A 21,187-nucleotide genomic window follows, 5' to 3' on the forward strand; every position below is an offset into this window, starting at 1 on the left:
TCACGTGAAATGCCCAGTGGCTCAGTGGGGCTTGGTCCCCCGCTCCCCTTCCCAGTATCTCAGCAGCATCTTCCTTCACCCTCCCTACTTGCTTGTTTTCTGTCACTGACTTTGCTGGCTTGATGTTTGACTCAAGAATCTCAGGGGCTGAGTCTTCCCAAGGGCTTCATTAATTGTTCACAGTCTGGCCACACGGCCTGTCCTTCCGTGCTGCTGATTACATTTAATTGCAGTCTAATCCCCTCCGGGGTGGAAGCCTCCCCTTGCGTGCCCCCAATTTCCAACTGGTGTCATGTTTCTGGCCCAAGGTCTCAGACTCATGGAAGGTCCCCATGGCTGCTCAGTGACTGAGGCCTCCTGTCCATCTCAGGTTACAGCTCCTTGTGGGAAAAGCTCCAGTGGGAAGACGGCCCCTGGCAGAAGTGGCAAAAGTCACACTTAAGGCTGGGAGGCCTCAAGTCAACACAGTTGTCAAGAACAACACAAGGCTGGATGAGGCTCAAGACCAAGTCAGTTCTGAGATAGGGCTGTTTTACTATGTGTGATGGCCTCCTGGCGGGCTTCATTTGTGATGGTATCCCCTAGGTAGTGTGGTGGTTGCTGCTTATGCCTCAGTGCCAACCTGCAGCCCACCTCCTCTTCTAGCTCTGAGTCTCCAGATAGTTTGCGGATGCATCTCAGCTGTACCAGCAACCACCAACCCTGGGTCCCCACGCACCTAGCTCATGTTTCCTAACCCACAACCTTCCACACACAACTATTTTGGTGCTAGGGCCTCCTCAGAGATTGGCCAGTGCACATCAGTCTTGATCCATGCCCCTTTGGTATTCCAGCCACTGGCTCCTACACCCCGCCACTAAACCCCAGCCCAGACTGGTGCAGTGCACACTGTGGGTGCTGTATGAGAAGGAGAACGTGTGTGCCTGCAACCTTGCTTGTGCTCACATCTGTGATGAGGAACACACCATTACCTCCTTGGCATCTGTGCTGCTCTGATCCAGGCGCAGGGAGTACAGTGCATCTTTTCCACCAATGAAGAGCCGATCACGGTACTCATCCAGGTACAGGGAGCGGAAATCCAGGAACCCCCGGTGGCCAAAGAACACGCTTGATCGGTTAGCAGTCAAGAGATCTAAAGACAAGAAACGAGCAGTCAGGAGGGTCTATTAGCAAAGCTCCAACACCTGGTGAAACCAGGTGCAAATCCCCCTCCAACCTCTCTGCAACATCAGCCCTATGCCACCCTGCGTATGAGAAGTGCCGTTATCAACAAGTGAAACAGCTTCAGCGTTTCTCTGACCTACACTCCACTTCCCATAGAACTGCAAAGGATGGAGATTAGCCAGACTGTAATGGACTCCAGTTTTCCTCCTGTGCTTGGGACTGGTAAAGAGATCAGAGTAGAGTGCTTGCCCCAGCTCTTCACAAGCCACAAAGGTTCCCAACACTGGGGATCTGTGCCAGGGGCTGCCTCTACCTATGCTAGGGCTCCTGTATGCTGCCATTGTTGTTGTTGTTGGCCATTGCTCCACTGCAGCTGGAGACCCCAATTCCTTGGATTCTTTTACAGCAGGGGAACTGGATGAGGTGAGAAGTGATCTGAACTTCAGTCCAGAGCTCCAATTAAATCTGAGACACAAGACTGGGTCCAGCTCTGGCCAGGCCTGGAAGCATCTGCATGCCATGAACATAGCCAATCTCCAGCATGGCCAGCCCAAATTTGGAGCCCAGAAAAACACTGGTAAGGGAGTGTTTATTACAACCGAGCCCACTTTGTCTGTGGTTCACCAATTGTCAGTTTAATGTCCAGCTGAGAGAGCAGAGAGAGGGGCGGGTCACCAAGCATTTGATGTACAGGACTGGAAGGAGCTGTCGACACCCGGGAGTTGAGGACAGGATGGGAATTTACTGCTGATAAAGTCTTGAAGATAAAGGTCTTATAATGAGTCTGTCAGCATGTCAGGGACAGCACTCTCCTCGGCAGACAGACCAGGGCATGGGAATATCTCAGGGGCCGCTGGGAAGTGGAACTCTCTCTGAGACCTGGGAGCGAGGGGGGTTACCCCAAGGTGCAGCAATGGGGTTATGAGCTGTGGAGGGCCCTTGGGAAGCCAGGAAAATAGAGAGGAGTTACCAGACAGCCACTGCCGTCAGTCCTACACTGATCCCATGTGCCCAGTGAAAGAATGCATTCCACACACAGCACAGTCCTAGATGTACACATAGATAGGAAGTCCATGAACATGTATTCATCTCCATGCCCACACAGGACAACCATCCTAGTCACACTTACATAGGAAGGATGCTACTGATCTTAACTTTTGCAGCCCTCTTAGATGAACCAGAGCACTGGCAAACTTTGCTCTCCCTTGGCAGGAAAAGATGTGCCTTGAAGAGGTGGAAGATACCCATATTTATGTGGCTGTCCCACTTAAGTGCTGTAGTATGACTGATGGCAAGCTGTCTGCATGGCAGGGCAAGAGAATGTCCTTACTCTTCAGCACCTTGAAGAGTCCTCTACTACAGTCCTCTACTCCCTTAGATACACACAGGGCATCTACTGCCTAGTAATGATTGGGTGTGAACTGACCAAGGAAAGTCACTGATGTTCAAGATGGAGTGTGAATGCTGTTCACTGAGCTCTCAGGTCTGGACAGATAGACTCCTCTAGGCATGTATACCCACAAAGACAGACCAGGGCATGGGAATGATCTTGATGATCTTACAGGTCCCTTCTGGTCCTTCTTTCTATGATTCTATGAAAGAGGATCACACTGAACATGCCTTCTCACTTACACTCCCTGGGTTCATGCACAAGTCATAATAAAGCAAATGACCCTGCCCTGCACTCCAATTCATAGAATCATAGGGCTGGGACCTCAAGGGTCCACCCCCCTGAATACATGCAGAGAAGCCATTCCTACACTACTCCTATCAAATGCTTATCCAGCCTCCTCTTAAAAACCTCTGACATGGGGGATTCTACAACTTCCCTGGCAGTGTATTTATTGCAGTCAGGATGGGACTTCCTTGTCCTTGTGCTGCTGCAGCTATGAGATGAAGTGAAACAGGAGGTCCTGATACGTTCTATCGCTGCCTGGTGTGGGCTCTCTAGGAACATAATGCAATCCTTTTGCATACTTGGAAAAGAAATGAGCCTTGTGGAGATCAGAAGCACAGAGCCTCTGGTATAGTGTAACACCACCAGAATTTACTCTTTACAAGGAAAAGCAGGGGACTTGAGGTTTACCACAAACAATCCCATCTTTACACAAGATACACCCAATCTCCTGTTGAGGACCTTGGCAGTAGGGCTGTGTGAAGCTTTGCTGGCTGTTTTGTTTTGACGCTGTTTCGACTTGTTTTGAGCTTGGAACAGTGACACTGAAACTAAACAAAGGGCTTCGAAACAGCTTTGAAATGAAACGAGGGCAGTTGAAAGGTTTCGAAAGTTTCAAAACATTTTGAATTTCAAAGCAGCCAGGTGCTGGGAGGCAGGGATACCAGTTAGTACCCCTGTTAGGACTGTACCACAGTTAGAACTGCCGTGAGACATCACTCAGAACATGATGTGCACGTGTTGCTATAACACAACCCCAGCCATTCACAAGACTCTTAGGAGGCCCAGCGGACTCGCAGAAGCGGTGCCTTGAAATCCCTCGTTTTGACCTCAAATGCATTCCCATTCCCCTACTGAACCAGCATGTGTGAAATCTTGATGGGTACCTTCCTTCTTGTTCTGCTTCTTTGGCCCAACAATGTCACAGCAAGATAGAGGTATTGCTGGCACTAGAGTGAAATGTCCAATCACTTGCTCTTTCTTAATTTCTCCAGGTTAAAGACAGAGGAAGAAGGCATATTGTCAGTGACAAGGTAAAACAGTGCCCAGGGTGATTCTCAGTACACGTACAATCTATGCACATGCGGCCCTCTGAGGTATGAAGGGCAGAAGAAACAATAAGAAGGATAAAAACGGGAAGTGAAGACAAAATAAAAAGAGCCAGGTGGGAAAGGCTGGGCCTGGCAGGGAGGGTATGAGAGAGTGAAGTGAGGGGTAGCAGATTAAAGGGGACTTGAGCTCATGTTCCCACACTGCTATGCTGATACTGCTGGTCCCAGCACAGGGAGACCGTGACCTGTTCCCTGGGGTTTTATTGTCATTCTTCCACCACTAAACACTCCAGTGAGAGGTGGGAGTTGAAAGGACAAGTCGTGACGGATGAAGAACAGATGTGAGTGTGATGGCAGCACACGGGGTGTTTATGGCGATGAAGGAAGGGGAGTATGTTATTCTAAGTGACCTTCATGGAATCAAGCTGGCACTCCCCAGGAGCGGGGACTTATCTGAGCTCAGTCTCTACTACCCTGTGTGGATATCTACAGTGAGATAAGCCATGAGAGCTGGTCTTGGAGCCAGGCTCCAGTGCACTGGAGTGGAAAGTACTAGTACCCAACCACACTCCAATTTCCAGTAGATCCTGGTAGTCAGCTCAGGAGGCACAGGATCAGCAACTTGGGACACAGCCAGCAGCTTGGGAAGGACTCAAGCAATGCCACGCTATCTGCCCATCTCCAAGGCAGAACTGTAGTAATCTCAGGTGTCAGCTGCATCTCTTGTTACCAGGCTAACAAAGGTTTGGTCCTATCTACTCTAACTAGACAGGCCTTTCAACCCTCACGAAAGGGGGAAGCAGAGAGGATCTATCAGAGAGGACTATTGCTAGCCAAAGGGAATAGTGCTGAGGTAGGCACAGCCATAGGAAACAGTCAGTTCTACACCCAACCTGGACACATTTAATAAATCCCCTATGCCTCTCTGTGACTAATGGACTTAAAAACTGTATTAAAGGTCCTAATTTACATTTAAGATCTAACTGTATTCAAGCCACTAGTTTCTCCGTTCCCACTCATCCAGCCCTAGTTCCGGTCAAGTTTAAAACTAACCTGGCTCTAGCTATAAATTTATTGCCAAAATCTACCTCATCCAGTCCAATCTAAATTACATGTGCCCAGTGGTGTTAAAGGAATGCTAAAATTGCAAAGCATGCACAAATGTCAAGAAATGCCAGAATGAAGCCTGTCCCTGGAACCTTAGCTCTGACTTGCTTGTTCATTACGATGCAGTCTTTAATTACATGTTCCCCTGGGGTATACATCTGCGTACGTTTTTTCCCCAGGGCCCCTGCCCCATTCACTGATATCCTAGGCTGAGCAGCGAATGAGACTGCTGTCGAACAGAGGTCCCTCTACCCATTCTGTTCGCTGTATTCCTGGCTTATTCAGTACAAACTGTCAGCTCCTCCAGGACATCCAGGGCCTCCTGAAAGCCAAGTTGTGCTCAGGTTAAGAGAACTTCATATTTACTCCACATTTATGTTGTGGCATTAGCAAGTACAAAAACTGGGTCAAGAACCAGAGGACCCTGTCGTTTTCTCTGCACGACATCCAAAACCCAAACATTCCCTTGAAGTTTCCCAGTGGAAAACCAGAATATTTGGCAAAATTGAAATCTTCCTGTGGGAATTTGCTATTTTACAGAAACTACAATTTTTCATTGGAAAATCCTGGCTAGCGTCGCTTCATTCCAGCCACCTTCTGAGAGGGAGAACGAGCCGCAAGCATCGTTCAGAACTTGCGCATGGACCGCTCCCGCATCGCTGTGCTGCATCCAGGGAGTGGAGAGGGTTTGCAAACAAAATCTACTCGCTCCATGGCCCTAACTGCCTGTGCTTTACCACCTCTTCATTTGCCTACATCGGGGTGTCCAGACTATAGAACAGGTGCCGCAAGTGGTATGAGCAGCCTCTGTATGGCATGTAGCCGATTAGGGAGGGGGAAGGCAGCACAGTGGCAGATAGGGCCAAAAGAAGGAAGCTGAGCATCAGATCAGATGGGGACCACAGGCCAGTGAGCAGAAAGCAGAGCAGCAGATCAGGTAAGGGAAAGGAACTGGAGTGGCACTTAGGGAGGATGTGGGGCTAATTTGTGGCACACCTGCCAAAAATGTTGGCCCCACTGGACTACATCTAAGTGAATTTTCATAACCCTTGTAAATACCTACTCCAGATTTCAATTTTCTGACCCAACCCACTGAGGCACTATGGCAATTCAGATAAAAATGTTATGGGCTAGATGCTCAGCTGGTATAAATCAGTGCAATTCCAATGAAGTCAACAGACCTAATTTAACTTGCACCAACTAAAGATCTGGCTCTATAATAATTGTAATGTGATGCCTACTCCTATAGATATAGGGACCCTAGATGAGGGGTGATGTGGGGATCTAGGGTTAAGCTGGGGTTGCAGTACAGGCAACACAAAAATAACTAAGTGCACTGCGGGCTGTTCTTAGTGACTGGGGCGCCAAGGATATGGACAGTGCGCTTCACTAGAAAAACAGTTGCTCTAAAGCAGCAGCCAGTTTGGTGCATCACACCCCTTAAGACAATCCAATCCCTTCTCATTCTGCAAGAACAGGGAAGCACTTAACAGTATGAGACACATTTCAGTGTCAAAATCTCTGTGCTTTTAGACTGTAAACTCCTCAGGCCAACCTTTGTCTCTGGACAGTGCCCAACAGAAAGAGGAACTATGCTAACGGTCCAAAATCTTTTCTTTCTTTCACCTCTGACATGAAAATAACCAAAGCATTTTGGTCATAAACATAAATAAAGGAAAAATGATCCCCACACCAGGCAAGGACTAGACCCAGAGAATTTGCAAAAATGCAAGGCAACTGCAGGAGAACCCTTATAACAGAAATGCATGGGTAACTTTAGAAATGGAGGTCACCGCACACTCCTGGGTCAGAGCTGCAGCTGGGATAAATCCACATAGCTCCACTGAGGTGCATTTGCCTTGCTTCACATCAGTGGAGTTGCAGGCCCTACATGTAGCTGTATAACTTTCCTTTCAGCCTGCTGACCAGCAGCATTTCCAAGGCGCCCGTCACATCAGCATCTAAGCTTGACTGAATCCTCTGAAGAGCTGAGCTCATGAAAGAACAGGTGGCCTCAGTGGCCCCAAGGGTCGAGGCAGTCAGCTGCTGTCTTTATGAAAGAGGAAGGGACTCATGCTATGCTAGGGCCCATCCACCCCAAAGGACTCCCATGGGAAAAGGAACACCATTTCACTCTCCCAGAGTGCCCTCACAGCACCGGCTGCTTTATGGGGGACCTGTCATCTGGCAAGGATACCCTAGGACATGCCGACGCCATTCCACCGTAAGCTCAGGCGAACTGCTAAGAAGCACGTTCTCCACCTCCTTCCCCACCCCCTGACTCAGCATGCACCAAACTAAAGCCTAGAAGTTTGGCAGCGCAGCTGGGTTACCGCAGCCCTGAGCAGGTCCGTACAGCTCTGCTCAGGCTGTCTGCCCTGGGTGTGTTTCTTGGCATGAACTCAGCCCACACTGTACCAGCTCTTAAAGGCTTTCAAACCATGGCCACCACAGGAGCTGGTCCTGGCCAGCAGCTTTTCCAGCTCCCTTATTTCTGACCTTGACCTGGTCGGAGAGGACCCAGAGCTTGCTCTTCTCCTCTCCTGGCCCGGTTACTCACTGTTTTACCTTTTCCCCTTGGCTTGCCCCAGCCTTTCCCTGTGCAAAGGGGGGCACTAATGGAGCTCAGCCCCACTTGACCTCCCCGTTCCACACCCCTCGTGTACGGCCTTTAGCGGAAGTCGGGGTGCACTAGCACAGCTCCGGGGGCTCCAAGGAACGGCGAGCGAGGGGTGTGGTAGGTCAGTAGTCGTGTGTATGGCAGGCAGGTGGCCAGCCAGCATCGTGGGCCATTGGTAGGGCACGGTAGGCTGGCACTGCCAAGCTGGACACCCCTTCACTGCTGAGAGAAAGCAAGCTGCAGAGTTTTCAGAGCCCTGGCTGCCAAAACGAAGCAAGTTAATAACATGCCCCAAGTGAGCTGACTAAGCAGAGTTGGATGGGATGCAGCTTGCTGAGGAGACTGGCAGGGAGGGGAAATGAACTGGAACAAGTAATGCAATTAAAAGAGGACCTTTTCTGAGGGTCCAGCAACAGCCTGCCCTGGGGCGCGGCCTGGCTCGGGAGATGCCCTCAGCCCTTCCATCTCTGGGCAGGCCACCCAGGTGCCAGCTGAGGGAACAATACAGCCATCTCCCCCGAGACAGCCAGGCTCCTGGCCTGCAGCCACAGGGAAGCCAAACACAAAGGAAACAACAGTTTATTTATTGATATTTCTCTGGAACTGGGCCTCTGTTTCAGGGAGTGTTCCTCCTCCGCCCCAAGCGAGGGGCTTAACAGAAGCAAAAGGAACAAATGCACTCACACTGAATGGTATGAAATGAATAATCCCAGCAGTCATGCCCCAAGGCCTGCCTAGCCCCACAGAATAAGCTGGGTTAGGTATCTCTCTTCTGGCTGGGGACCCATCAGACCAGGCTCCAGCACAGAGACCTCAAGGGAAAGGGGAGTTCCTCTCTAAAGGAGCAGCTGGAGTGCAAGCATCCCTTTGAAAAGCAGAGCACAACACTACAGGCAGTACTGCATTAAGAGATGCAGCATCTGTCATTCTGCACTTTTTTGTCTGCACTAGCCTCAGCCATGCAGCTCAGACCTGCACCCAGCTCCAAAAACTGCAATAGTCTGGGGCTTTCCAAGGTTTGAGACCAGGCTCAGACTTGGCCTCTGGAGCTGGGTATTAGGTTTGCATTTCTATGACAGCTGCAGAGACCCCCAGAATGCAGAGACGGAGGTGACCCGAGCGAGCTCCTTGCCAGCCTCCTGCAAGCCTCCCCAGGCAACTCCCTGCTCTACACCCACTGGTGTGTTTGTGGGACCAAGTGCAGCGCAGTAGCAGTTGAACAACTGATATAAGAACATCATCTCCCAGCTACTGCCCTTGCAGGGAGAGAGATCTTCATCTCTACCCCATGTAATTTTCACTCCTGAGACCCTTCCGGGTCCTGTTACTCAGTGGCCAGCTCTGATGTCTCCACAGCAATCAGCTGTCCCATCACAATGACATGCTTGAGGAATAGGCAGAAGGAACAGGTCAACTCGACCAAGATTTTGTCTCTGGGACTTATTTTTTTTAAATAAAGCGAAGAACACAGAAAACATCAACTGTAGTGCTTTCCAGTGCATCCTTCAAGGGGATCTCACCTCAGTAATTGTTCTGTACAGAGGGAATGCTAAGCCCATTATCCTCCGTCTGTGTAACTGATACCCCTTCCCTCTCAGGGTGCTCAGCTGCTGGAAATCCTCCTGGATAAGGCAAGGGGACCGGAGAAGTGTTCGCCTCTGACAGGCTGTGAAATCAAGGCTCTGCCAAATCCATGTCCAACTCGTTAATCCACCCGCCAACTCAAATGTCAAAGGCAGTCTGAATTGCTCCTTTGTCTATGGAGCATGAGTGGGTGGGGGGGGTGCTTCTGAAGATGGATGTGGATCAATATGTTAATCTGTTAGTACGCAGGGCCTGAGATCATTATCCTCACCACAACAAGCCTGGTCATTCTCAGCCATCATCTGAAGCATTCCATAAGCAGCAGGGCTGGCAGCCAGCTGACCCAGCCTCTTCCTTGTGTGCTCCCTCCCTGTAACACTATGCACAGAGAAGCAGGTACCTCTCTGGGCCACAGCTAAAAGCTGACAGCATGTAGATCTGTATTTTGGCTTCCCATGAGGACGGATGAGAGAAGATGAAACCCACATAGGTAAGTAAGTGGCTATGGAAATGTCATATTGAGAAGATAAGGATGCAACTGAGTTAGGATAGCTCAAAGCTGGCCATCTTTCCTTTGCACTTCTTAGCACTTCAGGGCATTGTCCTGGAATCTGAGAACACAAATCATAGAATCATAGAGTAGTAGGACGGGAAAGGACCTGTAAGATTATCAAGTTAGGTCCCTGGCCAGAGGGCAGGAGGGCTCAAACAAGCTCAACAAGGTGCTTGTTCAGCCTCCTCTTGACCACCTCCAGGGATGGGGACTGCACCACCTCTGCTAGGAGTGTTCCAGATTCTAGATGCCCTTATGGATTCACTTGTATATCTCCCTGCTCCCACTCTCCTCTCCCAGGAAAGCCAAGTGCCTTGGCATCTCCTTCCCTGCATCCAACACGTCCCTGCTGGTTGGAGGAGGTGGAAGCAATTCTCCTTCGACCCTGTTCTGGCTGATCACAGTGCCAGTGCCAGAGGGTAAACCTCTTTTTCTGTAGGGATAGCATTGGTTGGCATGGTAGTTTGGGCACGGTGCAGTCAGTTGCTGGGATTCTACCCAACATGGCAACCAGGCCTATTCTAAGGAGGGCTAGGCAAGTCCAAATGTCTACAGTACATGCCAGCAGTCTGTCTACACTAGGGCTCCTACTGCTGCTTCCACCCTGGCTGGAAAGAAAAGTCTTGTGGAGACTCAGCCCAAGTGGAAAGAAGCCAACAGGGGAGAAACATGGCCACGCAGGGTCTCCCGTGAGCAGCAAGCCCCAGACAGGTCAGGTGGTTCATGTCAGCCCTGTAAAGCATTAGTTCTGCTGCACAGCAATAGTAAAATATGAGCCTGGAACAGACATCTCCCAGGCCCCCCGAGGGGGATGGTCTGCCTGGTACACGAGCCCTTCCATTAAGCGCGGGAGGCTGTATTTCACCCACAGTGACAGCCAACTCCCAGCTCAGAGAGGGGAAACAGAGGGTAATTTTTAATCAAGTCCTGGGGCTACTCCATTGATGCATGCTTGGAAGGACCCCAGGAGTCTGCCTGGGAGCCTGCCCCTCTGGCTGGGCTGCGTCTCCAGGGACAGGCCTGGGTCTAGAGTTATTAGAGCAGAAGGAGACGCAAGAGTTTTTTTATAATCCTTATTATTACCTATGTAAGTAAACCCCAGGAACCTAATTCCATTCTTTCCAGCCTTCAAGGAGCATTTCCCAACTAGAACTGATGACGGTGCAGTCTGAATACTCCACACTCCCCTCTCCATGTCCCCAGCTGCCCACACACAACAGCACCGTCCGCATGCAGCACACATGTCGAATGCCTGCATGTAAGGGCACAGCCTCTGTTAGCCTCAGGGTCCAAGGGCTGTGCTTCCTCTTACACACTGTGGCTCTGTGCAATTCCAAGAACAGCAGCCCCTTCCTACTCTGTCCCAGCTGCCAAGGACAAAGATTTCCCATCCCGATTCTCTCCATGCGGCAGTGGGATGTCTGGTCTGTGGGAGGAGTGAAGGGTGGCTGATATTCGAGCAAGTGAGGAGAATAGAGACTATGATGCCAGGGTGGGCTGGGTGGAAGAAGAAATCAAAACTGGACCGAGCTTCCCCCACCCCCTGCCAGGCACCTGCACTCAGAGTCCCAGGGCAGCTGGAGTGAGCTGGGGGAGTCTTTCCCTCTATTTCTCACCATCATGGCCCCATACACCAAAGCCATGACCAGGACCCTGGGGCCATATTCTGATGCCAGTTCCAATTTGAAGCAAGTCACTTGGCCCCTGGCTCCAGCCTGACTAAGAGACGTAGTTCACAGCCTCTGGAGGGTCAGCCAAGCATACAAACTGACCATGGGAGCCCCGGAAGTTTGCTCATCACTAAGAACCACATGATCTGAAAGCTGCCCAGACAGATCACCCATTGCATGCAGTCCATAACCCACAGCCTGACAAGAGCTTTCTGTGCCGCTCCCCGAGTCACTGCATTACTGACCCTGTGTGGCTATCCCCTCACCCTGCGTCACAAAAACAAACCCATCTGCGTGGGAAGCGACCCCGAGTGCAGCTGCATAAGAAAATAAACAGCCTCTCTTCAGCGTAAGAAATCAATGGCTAACATGAGTTCCCAGGATGTGGGCAAGTCTGTGCTCCCTCAGCTCCTGTGGTCACTGTCCCCAGCCAGGCCCAACACAGAGCAGCAATCCATGTAACCCAACTGCATTGCCATCACATAGCAGTGCAATCACCAATTTGCTCTACCGTTGAGCTTCTAGGGGAGCCTGGGGCTGCAGGAAGGCTTGAGGGTCCCAGCCTTGCCCTCCCCAGGTTTTGTGTTGGATTGGAGCCAGCCCAGTAGGGATAGCACCTGCCCCCTTTGAGCGACTGCAGCAGCTGCCCCTCTCCAGTGATGCCAAGGGCATCTGCCCTGCCCTGCCCTGCCCTGCCATGGAACCCGAGGTGCAGTGGGACCCCAGGCACTGCATTTGCAGTCCCAGTGAGCAGTGTTTCCACACACCCAGTAGCACCCTGGCCTAGTACCCATTGGGTCTGCAAGAGAAGAGAGCTCCTCTTTAGAACTGTGTGCAGACAAGGCCTGATAGCTTTCTACAGCACTCCAACCCTGGGCCTCACTGAAGAAGGAACATTTAGTTAGCAGTGAAATGCAGCCAGCTGTGGGGTGATGGCAACAGCAGCACTGCTTGCCAGGTATGAGGCAGAATTGTGAACAGTCCTCCATGCAGCTGGTGGAGCAGTTTGCTCAATCTTTATCCAGTGCCCCCTTCTGCACCCATCTTCAGGATAGGGAAACTGAGGCACAGAGCAGTAAGTGATTTGCTTGCAGTCGCCCAGGAAGTCAGTGGCTGACCTGCTAATTGAACCTAGGTGGCTGACTCATAAGTATGCGCTTCTCTGTAAAGTAAGGAAACAGAGTCTTTTTCACTGCAACACGTACAGTCAAAGCTGAGTTCTTCGAATGCATCTGAGAGGAGCTGCCCACAGTTTTCCACTGGAAATTACATGTGCCCTTCTAGTCCTGACCTTACTTGGCTATTTGTGCAATACAGAAATACTCATGCATGTTGGATAATGCTCACACATATTTCCACTCAACACAAGTGGCTAGCTTAGCGCACAAACACATGCCCACTGCCTGGCTTTTCTGCCCATACTCAGAGCTAAAAAGGTCACCCCGGGGCCTAATATAGCATGTGGTCTGGCCTGTAGTCCCTCAGATTTACGGGAATGAAGCAAGGAAAACCAGGTTGGTATCAATAGTAGGAAGCAAGGCTATTTATGTTGCTGACACGGTCTTTCCATTACTATCCTTGTTGTCAGAAGGTTTATGACACAGTTATGGGCACCACACAAGGGTCGAGAACATTAGCTGGGGTACACCATGAAAGGCAATTTATAACCAAGCTTGGAGAGATTGAACTTGCTCCATTTTAAATTAGGAGGGTTTTATGGCTTTCAGATGCTCTTGCGAGTCCTTGCTAGTCAAAAGCACCTTGTGCTATTTTTAGATGGATATTTTGCAGCCCATCAGTGGAACATGCAAGCAGGGGGACCTCTGGGTATTTTGGGGGGAAAGGGGAAAATATTGCACAATGATCCAAGGTGTTTAAGAGGGCAGTTTATAATGGCGCGTGACTGCAAACCCATCCAGAGCATAACAGCACTGTCAGAGGAGCTGTATAACCCCCAGTTTCAGTGGGCAGGTGTGAGCCCTGGACATAAATCAACAACTCCCTGATGTGGCTCCATAACCAACTAGGTGGAACGGTGCTTGCACTGCGATTGGAAAGAACGGCCTCCCCACTGCCTGTCACTAGTTACAGAGAGGCAAAGGAGCCATCAGCTGCCCCCGGACCACACCAGGGTACCATCCCCCTGCTCGTGCAGTATAACCTGGGGAGAGGGGAGGACCAGAGCCTTGACCTCCGTGCCCCGACCTCAGCAGCACAGATATTTGAGCAAGATGACCTCTCTCTCTCAAGCAGGCCTCAAATACATGGAGGCCCCCTTGCTTAATCTTGGAATTCCCAGAACTGGAACTGGGACTCTCTCATTGCCATAATGGCCATAACTGCAGCAGGAGGGGTGCCAAGAAGGACCGACCTTGCTTTCTGTAGTGCCCTGGCAAGGCAACACTTGCAAAGTCCAGCTGTATTAATGGCACCAGTACACCAGACACAGGGGCTTCTGCTCCTACGGTTCTGAGGATCTTGTGACCAGTCCCATATAGCTTGAGAGGCCAGGCAAGCAGAGCTGAAATATAGCACTGGGAATTTATACTGTCCCAAAGGCAGCTAGTGCCAGTCAGATGGATCCACGGGGGCTTTGCCTAGGCTGGTGGGTTGGCCATCAGTGCATGGCCCTTTGGGACTCCATTAGAAGCATGTACAGGCCCCAGGCGGCTACACTCCTGAGTCTGGCCTCCTCAATGCTAGCCATGCCACTTGCCTATTTGTTCCTCCTGACCTGCAAGGGGAGGAGGGGGAATTGTCAGAGGGAGTGGGTTGGAAGGGATCTCAGGGATCCTCCAGAATAAAGAGCCTTTCCTGGTCTCCTCCAATTCTCAGCCTAATCAAATCCTTCCTACTTACATTCCCTGCTCCCCAAATCTCTGCATTGTGTTGTTCCCCACCACCACCGGGGAGCAGCCCCCTACCCACTGCACATCTGGAATGGCTTTTAGAGCCTCCACGTTTTAATTCCAATAAAAGAGCAACTATCTCATGCTCTGCTGCCAGGCCCTGGAAAGCACATGGCTTTCCCGCAGCCTTCTCCCTGCTCTCATCAGCCCACGATTAGAGTCACAGGGCAGATGGCAACGCAACAGGCTGAAAGTCTATAGGGCAGGCAGGAGCTGGCAGCTTGAGGCCATTGCCATATCCCATCAGTACTCACCGGGACAGACTCTACCCAGGGCCTTAGCAAGGGGTGTGAGAGCAACACCACAGGGCCTTACCCAGCCAGAACAGATCATGGTGCTGGCTCAGTATCTGTCAGTGCCCACAGGGTAGGGAAAGTTAGTGTCCTATGTCCCCATCCAAGTATATGACAGGACATGGATGTTGGGTTAGAACCGAGGGGAGGGTCCAGGGAATACCTCAGGGACACCGTGCGTCTTGTTCCCCCCAGGCCATGGCACAGGCAGGCAGGGCAGGCTGAACCCCAGTGCAGACCTCCAGAGCAGCGCATGCCCAACATTAGAAGCACCCCCAGCTCCCCTCCTGCTCCCTGTCCCGCAGCCTGCCCCCTTCAGCCCAGTGGCCCCCCACTCACCCCTTGTCATCTGCTCCTTTCCCTTTGAAGAGGTTTATTTTCAGAGCCCAGCGTCCCCCTGGCTTGTTTTCTTTAGCTGTGTCATTTATTTCCAGTTGACTCTTTGCTTATTTGCACTGGGCTGTGTAATTATTTCTCCGGAGAAGCCGGCTCAGCTCCAACGAGGCCAAAGTCACCTGACTCAGAGAGAGACTGGAGTCGCTGAAAGCCATTTATAACCCAGCCAGGGACCACAACCAACATCCCGTCCGCAGGAGAGATGGTGGGGGTGGGGGAGCAACAATGATGGCGAGAGGGAGAGGGGCTGTTTCCAGGGGGAGGAGAAAACTGAAGAGTGCCTGGTCACCAAGAAAAGAGACTGTTCATCGACGCTGAACTGGTTGGCTCTTGCTTGTCTCTGATGATCCAACCTGTCCACAAAGCACAGCTGCTTTCATGGAAGCCATTTTTGCTTGTCGAAGCCCAGGGCTTCTCACACTGCTACTGGTTTGGATCAGAGAGCTCCAATGCTCCAGGCCTTAGTACCCCCTGTAGCCACAGGCTGGCCATATCATACATGGCGGATGGTGGCTGAATGGTCTGGGCTCCCCTCTGCCTTGGGGAGAAATTCTGGGCATGCTGTCCCTATCTGTGTAGCAAGTTTATGATATTTGCAAAAGGCTCCAGGAAGACTTTGGGGACCCATGTCAGCAAAACGAAGCAGCCAGGTCTAGTTCCAGGTGAGGCACCTCCCGGAGCAGCGGCCCAGCCTCGGCTCTCAGCACATTTCACCCGTGACAACTTGGCCACGAGGGAAAGAACTCTAGTCCAGGTGGCGTCTCCGTGCGGCTGGTGACAGCTCTCAGCTCCCCAGGCCAGCTCCAGATCTTGTCCTCTCCCAACGGCCTCTGGAGCAGCTGTTCCTGGAGGACTGGGCAGTAAGTTAGGATGAGGGTCTAGCCGTGGCCAGGAAGCTGTTCTAACATGCTACGTTTATTTGTCACTCACTGAACAAGGCTCCCTGTTTGGCTGGATAAGGCCATGTCACAGGGACAAGAACGGTAGGAAACGGCTGAGTCTGTGGCAGACAGAAAAGGCACAGCAGAGCCATGCATCCTCCCTACACCTGTGTGCTCTGACTCACCTCTCTGTACTACATCAGGAGCCAAAGAGAGGGCATGGACATGGAGGTGAAAGGGAGGCAGCATCCGTTTCTGAGCTACAAACCCAATGCACAGACCTGCCAAAATACAGAGCTCATAGGCCACACTAATGTATACATCCACACAGCAGCATGTGCCCAGCAGTGCCCAGATACAAAGGCACTTCTAAAATAAACCAAAGTAACTGCAAGAGGGAAACAGCAAAGCACTTGCACATGTACCATCCAACACATGTCAGTAGGGCCTGAGAGTCCACGCAGCTCCCTGCCAGCAGGGATAGAAAGCTACTGGGTTTACAGGCTCTGAACCCTGAGGTGCTGAGCCAGGTTTAGGGATCCTGCAGAAAGCACTGACTGTCCCCAGCTGCTCCTGCTGTGCAAGCTTCAACCCCAGTCTCCTTGACCTGAGCCCTGGTGGAGGAAGAGGTAAGAGTGATGGAGAGGACTGGGGGACTTAATGCTGCTGCTCCACCAGGCACTAAGGCCGCTGCAGTCCCCGTTTTTTCTCATGCATTTCAGGGAGTGTATACAAGTGGGAGGATAGGAAAATATTGCTGAAGAGATGGGCTCAGTCCACAAGGTTTGGGAGGTCTGAGTTTTTATTAGAGCCACATTGCTTCCCTCTTTGGGTACAACAGAAACCCAACTTTCTGATAACACTACAGCTCAGACCCAGCTTCTGCAGCCTCTTGGGACAGCGTGCTATTTTGGGGACAGCTGTGCTGGGGAATCTGGGATCCAGACATCCCTGAACCCTACCTGCTACATCCTGGGAGCTAATCTCAGCTTTGCCCGTCTGGAGGTGGGAAATCCTTAGTTTCCTCTCCAACACGCACCTACCTCTGCAGCCTCTCCACTGTCTGGGACCAGCAGTCACTGTCAGTCATTTTCACTACAGCAAGACAAGCGTGGGCCCTCAGCCATGCTCATGACATCACATGAGGGACAGGCACCACTCAAAACTGTGCATCTCCTTCCTCTCCCAATTTGGAGTACAAGCTCTGACAGGCAGGAGCCGCACGGGAGACACAACACCTTGGGACTGCCCAATGCAGGGCCCTGCTGTCTGCCCACCTCATGCCAACTGCTGGAGCCCTTGGGTCTTCACCTCCCTCTCAAAGTGCACATGGCCCTTCCCCTGGGACACTTCCGCTCGGGCTGGGGTTGTCAGCCAAAGTTGCTCCCAGACCCCCTGGCAGCTACATCCTTCAAAGACTTTCCCACAGAGCAGTGGGACAGGCAAGAGCTCGGCCTCTCTGTGCCAGGACCCATCTGCCTGGGGAAGGGAACTGCAATCCCTCCGTCCCCACAGACGGCCCCTGGTCACACGTGCCAAGGAGAGTGCAACGAGCCAGCTGCAGCAGGCTCCCTCCCAAGCCAGCTGCTGAATGACTGAGGGCTGCAAACCTACCCTCCACTAGAGCAAAGGACTTTGCTACCCTCCTGGCATGGCACGGCCTGCTGGCAGGGGCAGGGAGAACCAGCTGCAGGTTCCTACTCGTAGTTCTGCAATTTCCTCAGAGATATAGGATTTCCTTTCCTCCTGCTGCTGGCAGATCTTCAAAGAGCAGCCAGAGCTGCCACGGCTTCTCCCAGCCCCCAGCCGGGAGCAACTCAGAGAAACTGAGAAACTCTGTGGTAAAAAACAATAAGATGCTCATGGATGCAGGACAGGGCAGGGGGCCTAGCATGTAGACAGACATTGGCAAATCTGACTTCCCTGGGGATGCCCTGTGGGCAGAGCAGCAGGCTGTGTGCTCTCACACAGGGCACTGCTCAGCTGGCAGTCTGAAATGCCAGCCTGTGGACCAGGGGAAACAGCACTGAATTCACACCCTGGCTGTGCAACAGGCTCAACTTTCCCTGTGTCACTGAGACACAGACTGTCCTCAGTAGGGTCAGAACACCCCTGCAAGCCCTGGGCCACGAAGCTTCATCACTACTCAGAGAGCAGCATGGTCTACCACTTGCCCTGGCCTCCTGATCTAGTGTCCCACCACTGTGTTGGGTGGAGGACCGGCAGCTCTCAGCTCCTCTCCCTTAGCGCACCCAGAGCCCACTGATATCAATGCCAACCCCACCAGGATTCATCCCATGCAGGATCCTAAAGTCATTTGCAAGCCTGGCACCCTAATGGTCATCCATGCACACAACTCTCACTGCTGTTGCCCACTCCAACCTAAGCAACTGCTTCCCCATGTCAACCCTCATCAGACCCCAGTCCTCCAGGCTCAGAAGGGCTCCTGGTCACACCAGCCCTGGGGCAGACGCCAGGGCATTTTTTCTATTCTTAAACAGCAATAATATTTTCCCATCTCAGAATAACATTGGCAAGGCCACTCATGCTTTATTGTGTCAGAAAACTTTCTCCTGGCAAATTCTTCAGCAGTCTGGGAGCTTTTCTATTTGCATTAATACAGCTGGACATTCCTTCTTCTCCAGCATGAGAAAGATATGGAAGAGAAGGGCAGGAGACGGTGGAGTCACAGGGATAGGGGCTGCTCCCTATCTGCTATTCCCCCAAGCTTGCAGAAAGCCAATTATTCCCTCCAAATCTCAAGAAGGAGAGCAATGTTTTTTTTCCTGGCACTGCAGCTATCAGCACACATGCTGTATTTGTTGCTGAGAGGATTTGCCCTCCAGCTCTCCTCTGCTGTGGAAGAACCCACCTAGCTCTGCAGATGAGCACAGTGTAGCCACATAACCCTGCCTTTCCGCACACAACCCCCCTATCAGGACCTGCAGTAAAAGGAGCCATCCCTCATAGTTACCTCAGACTGACTCCTATCCACATCTGAGCCAGATGGGATCTAGGACTCTGTGCATCAGGTGTCACTCAAGGGGTGTCACACTCAAGAGCGCAGAGCATAATTTCCCCATCTTCCAAACTGCATCCAGTCAATACATCTGGCTGCTCAGGTCTGCGGACCATCAGGATGTAAGGGGAGATACAACAGAACATGTAATCTAAGACCCCAGGCTGGTATGTGGGCAACAGTGCTGCACTAAAGGGGTTTGTCTCTCTTAGTGCCCAGGCCTTGGTCTGGGTGCCCTGTCACAACAGATGCCTTCCAGCCTTCAGCCCAACCCAATACAGATCCAGTCTCCCCACTCTTGGCTCATGGGATCCTAGGGTTGATCAGGAGTCAGCAAGTCCAATCCCCAGCACAGATGCAAGTTGTTCTACTCCTGAGCCATCCCAGGCACTTGCTATATCTGGAGCTGTGGTTCAGGCCCCATATCTAGTGCTTCAAAACCTGGGCATGCCCCTTCCAGTCATGTTCACCGGGTGATGAGGGGTACTAGGAGCCCTCCATGACTGGGCCCCATACCTGGTCCTGGGGCTGTGCATACATGGGATGGAGCAGAGCAGTGCAGCCAGTCCCTATCAATGGGGACAGCGTGTGGTTCCGAGTCCAAGATGGGAAAGGCAGGGTTATGTGGCTACACTGTGCTCATCTGCAGAGCTAGGTGGGTTCTTCCACAGCAGAGGAGAGCTGCAGGGCAAATCCTCTCAACAACAAATACAGCCGCAGCTACCAAGATAAGGGAAGAACCAAGACTTAGTACCAAGAGCCTCTCCCCAAAGCTGCCCCCATCCTGGGGCTGACGTCAGCAACATCCCACGGGGCACAACCAAGGCAAACAGCACTGCACCCAGTCACCTGCCACTCTCTGGCCTCTCAACACCATCGCCCCTCTACAAGCCAGCACCTTTCCCCTCCACCCCCTCAGTCTGTCTCTGCAGTACTTGGAGACAAGAATGGAGCCTGGATCTGCTCAAGCAGACTCTGTTTTGTCTAACAGTGTGGCTGGGAGCAGAAGGAGCAGAGCCTGCTGCTGGCACAACAGATGGGAAAGTGTCAGCGGGAGCAGGGACTGGCTCTGAGGGGAGCAGTGCTTTGGGAAGGGAAACCTGAGTGTCCCCTCTCCTCCCCTTGCCCTAGCATTCACCCCTCCACCATTGGCAAAGCCCAGCAAGCACCCACACACCACACAGCTGTAGGATCCCCATGCACCACACAGCTAGAACAGCTCAAAGACCAGCACCCACACCCTCAACCTGTGCTCTGTCCTCTCCTTTCACTATGCCAAGGCTGGCCCTGCACTCCCCACACCTAAGGTGCACCCACCACAAAATGTCGCGGTGGCCTAGCAGAACGGTGACTTGCCTTCACTCCTGGCATGGCATTTCCTGTGGAGCAGAGAACTTGACTCTTCAAGTCAGGGATCAGGTGGAGGAAAAGGGGACTGGCACTGAGAAGTGACCAGAGAGGGCAGCACATGGGCTGAAGAGCCTTCATTACTGCCGATGTTGCTCAGAAATACAAAAGCCCGGCTTGCTTTTCTGCTCCCAGTGTGATGATTATGCAGCTCTCAGAAAGAAGGGGGAAGCCTTTAATTTTGCCTTTAGGCCACAAGAGATGGATCTGGAGTCCCTGGGAGACACTCTACACAGAGCCCCAGGATCAGTCTCATAGGGTGACTTTGCAGAACAGAACTGCTCCTTCAAATGTATAAAAATGAGAGTCCTGATCAAAGGGAGACACTAGTACAAAGCTGAGCTCTTGTACCTCTTGTTTTGAGGATCTCAAAGCTTTGGTGTTAAAATTAATACCTAAGCTCCATGCATCCCAGATGATATGATGGCCTCATGGGCCCAGATTTGCAAAGAAACTCACTCTGGTGCAAGGAGATAGGGTGGCATTTGCTTAAAAGTCTGTGAGAAAATTAGCACCAGATGCCCCACCTCCCAGTCTCATGCCATAGGCCTGAAAGCAGTACCCCTCTGCTTCCTGTGGCCCACAAAGCCCCAGTCCACTTTGGGTGGTCAGGTATAAATAGGTTTAAATCAGATGGGAACAGTTTCCACCCCAAAATGTAGGTTTTCCAAAACCAAAATGTTTCACCAAAATTGTGTCAAAGCTAATTTTCAATAGAAAGACATCAAAACACACTGTCCCTTCCTTCTTAGTGCTGGAATATACCCTTCCAATTCCTGTTAATTCTGTTGGATGTCTCGTGCTCTTGTGTTTTATAACCAAAGGCTTCTGGTAGTTCCAAACTGCATGCATTTTGG

At 51.6% G+C, this 21,187-nt stretch overlaps 1 protein-coding gene across 4 annotated transcripts in view; it reads right to left on the minus strand.

Annotated features, from left to right (window-relative positions):
• SEMA3G (semaphorin 3G) overlaps positions 1–21,187 on the minus strand; it is a 66,684-nt gene that overhangs the window by 34,951 nt on the left and 10,546 nt on the right. For all 4 annotated transcript variants that reach the window (XM_090021785.1, XM_090021786.1, XM_090021784.1 and 1 more), the window contains exon 2: positions 972–1,132. In XM_090021785.1, coding sequence (XP_089877911.1) covers positions 972–1,132 — 161 coding nt within the window. The remainder of the gene's footprint in view (positions 1–971; positions 1,133–21,187) is intronic.

This window comes from Crocodylus siamensis, chromosome 11, assembly GCF_052110815.1.
Source record: "Crocodylus siamensis isolate JL-2025a chromosome 11, ASM5211081v1, whole genome shotgun sequence".
Lineage (NCBI taxonomy): Eukaryota > Metazoa > Chordata > Crocodylia > Crocodylidae > Crocodylus > Crocodylus siamensis.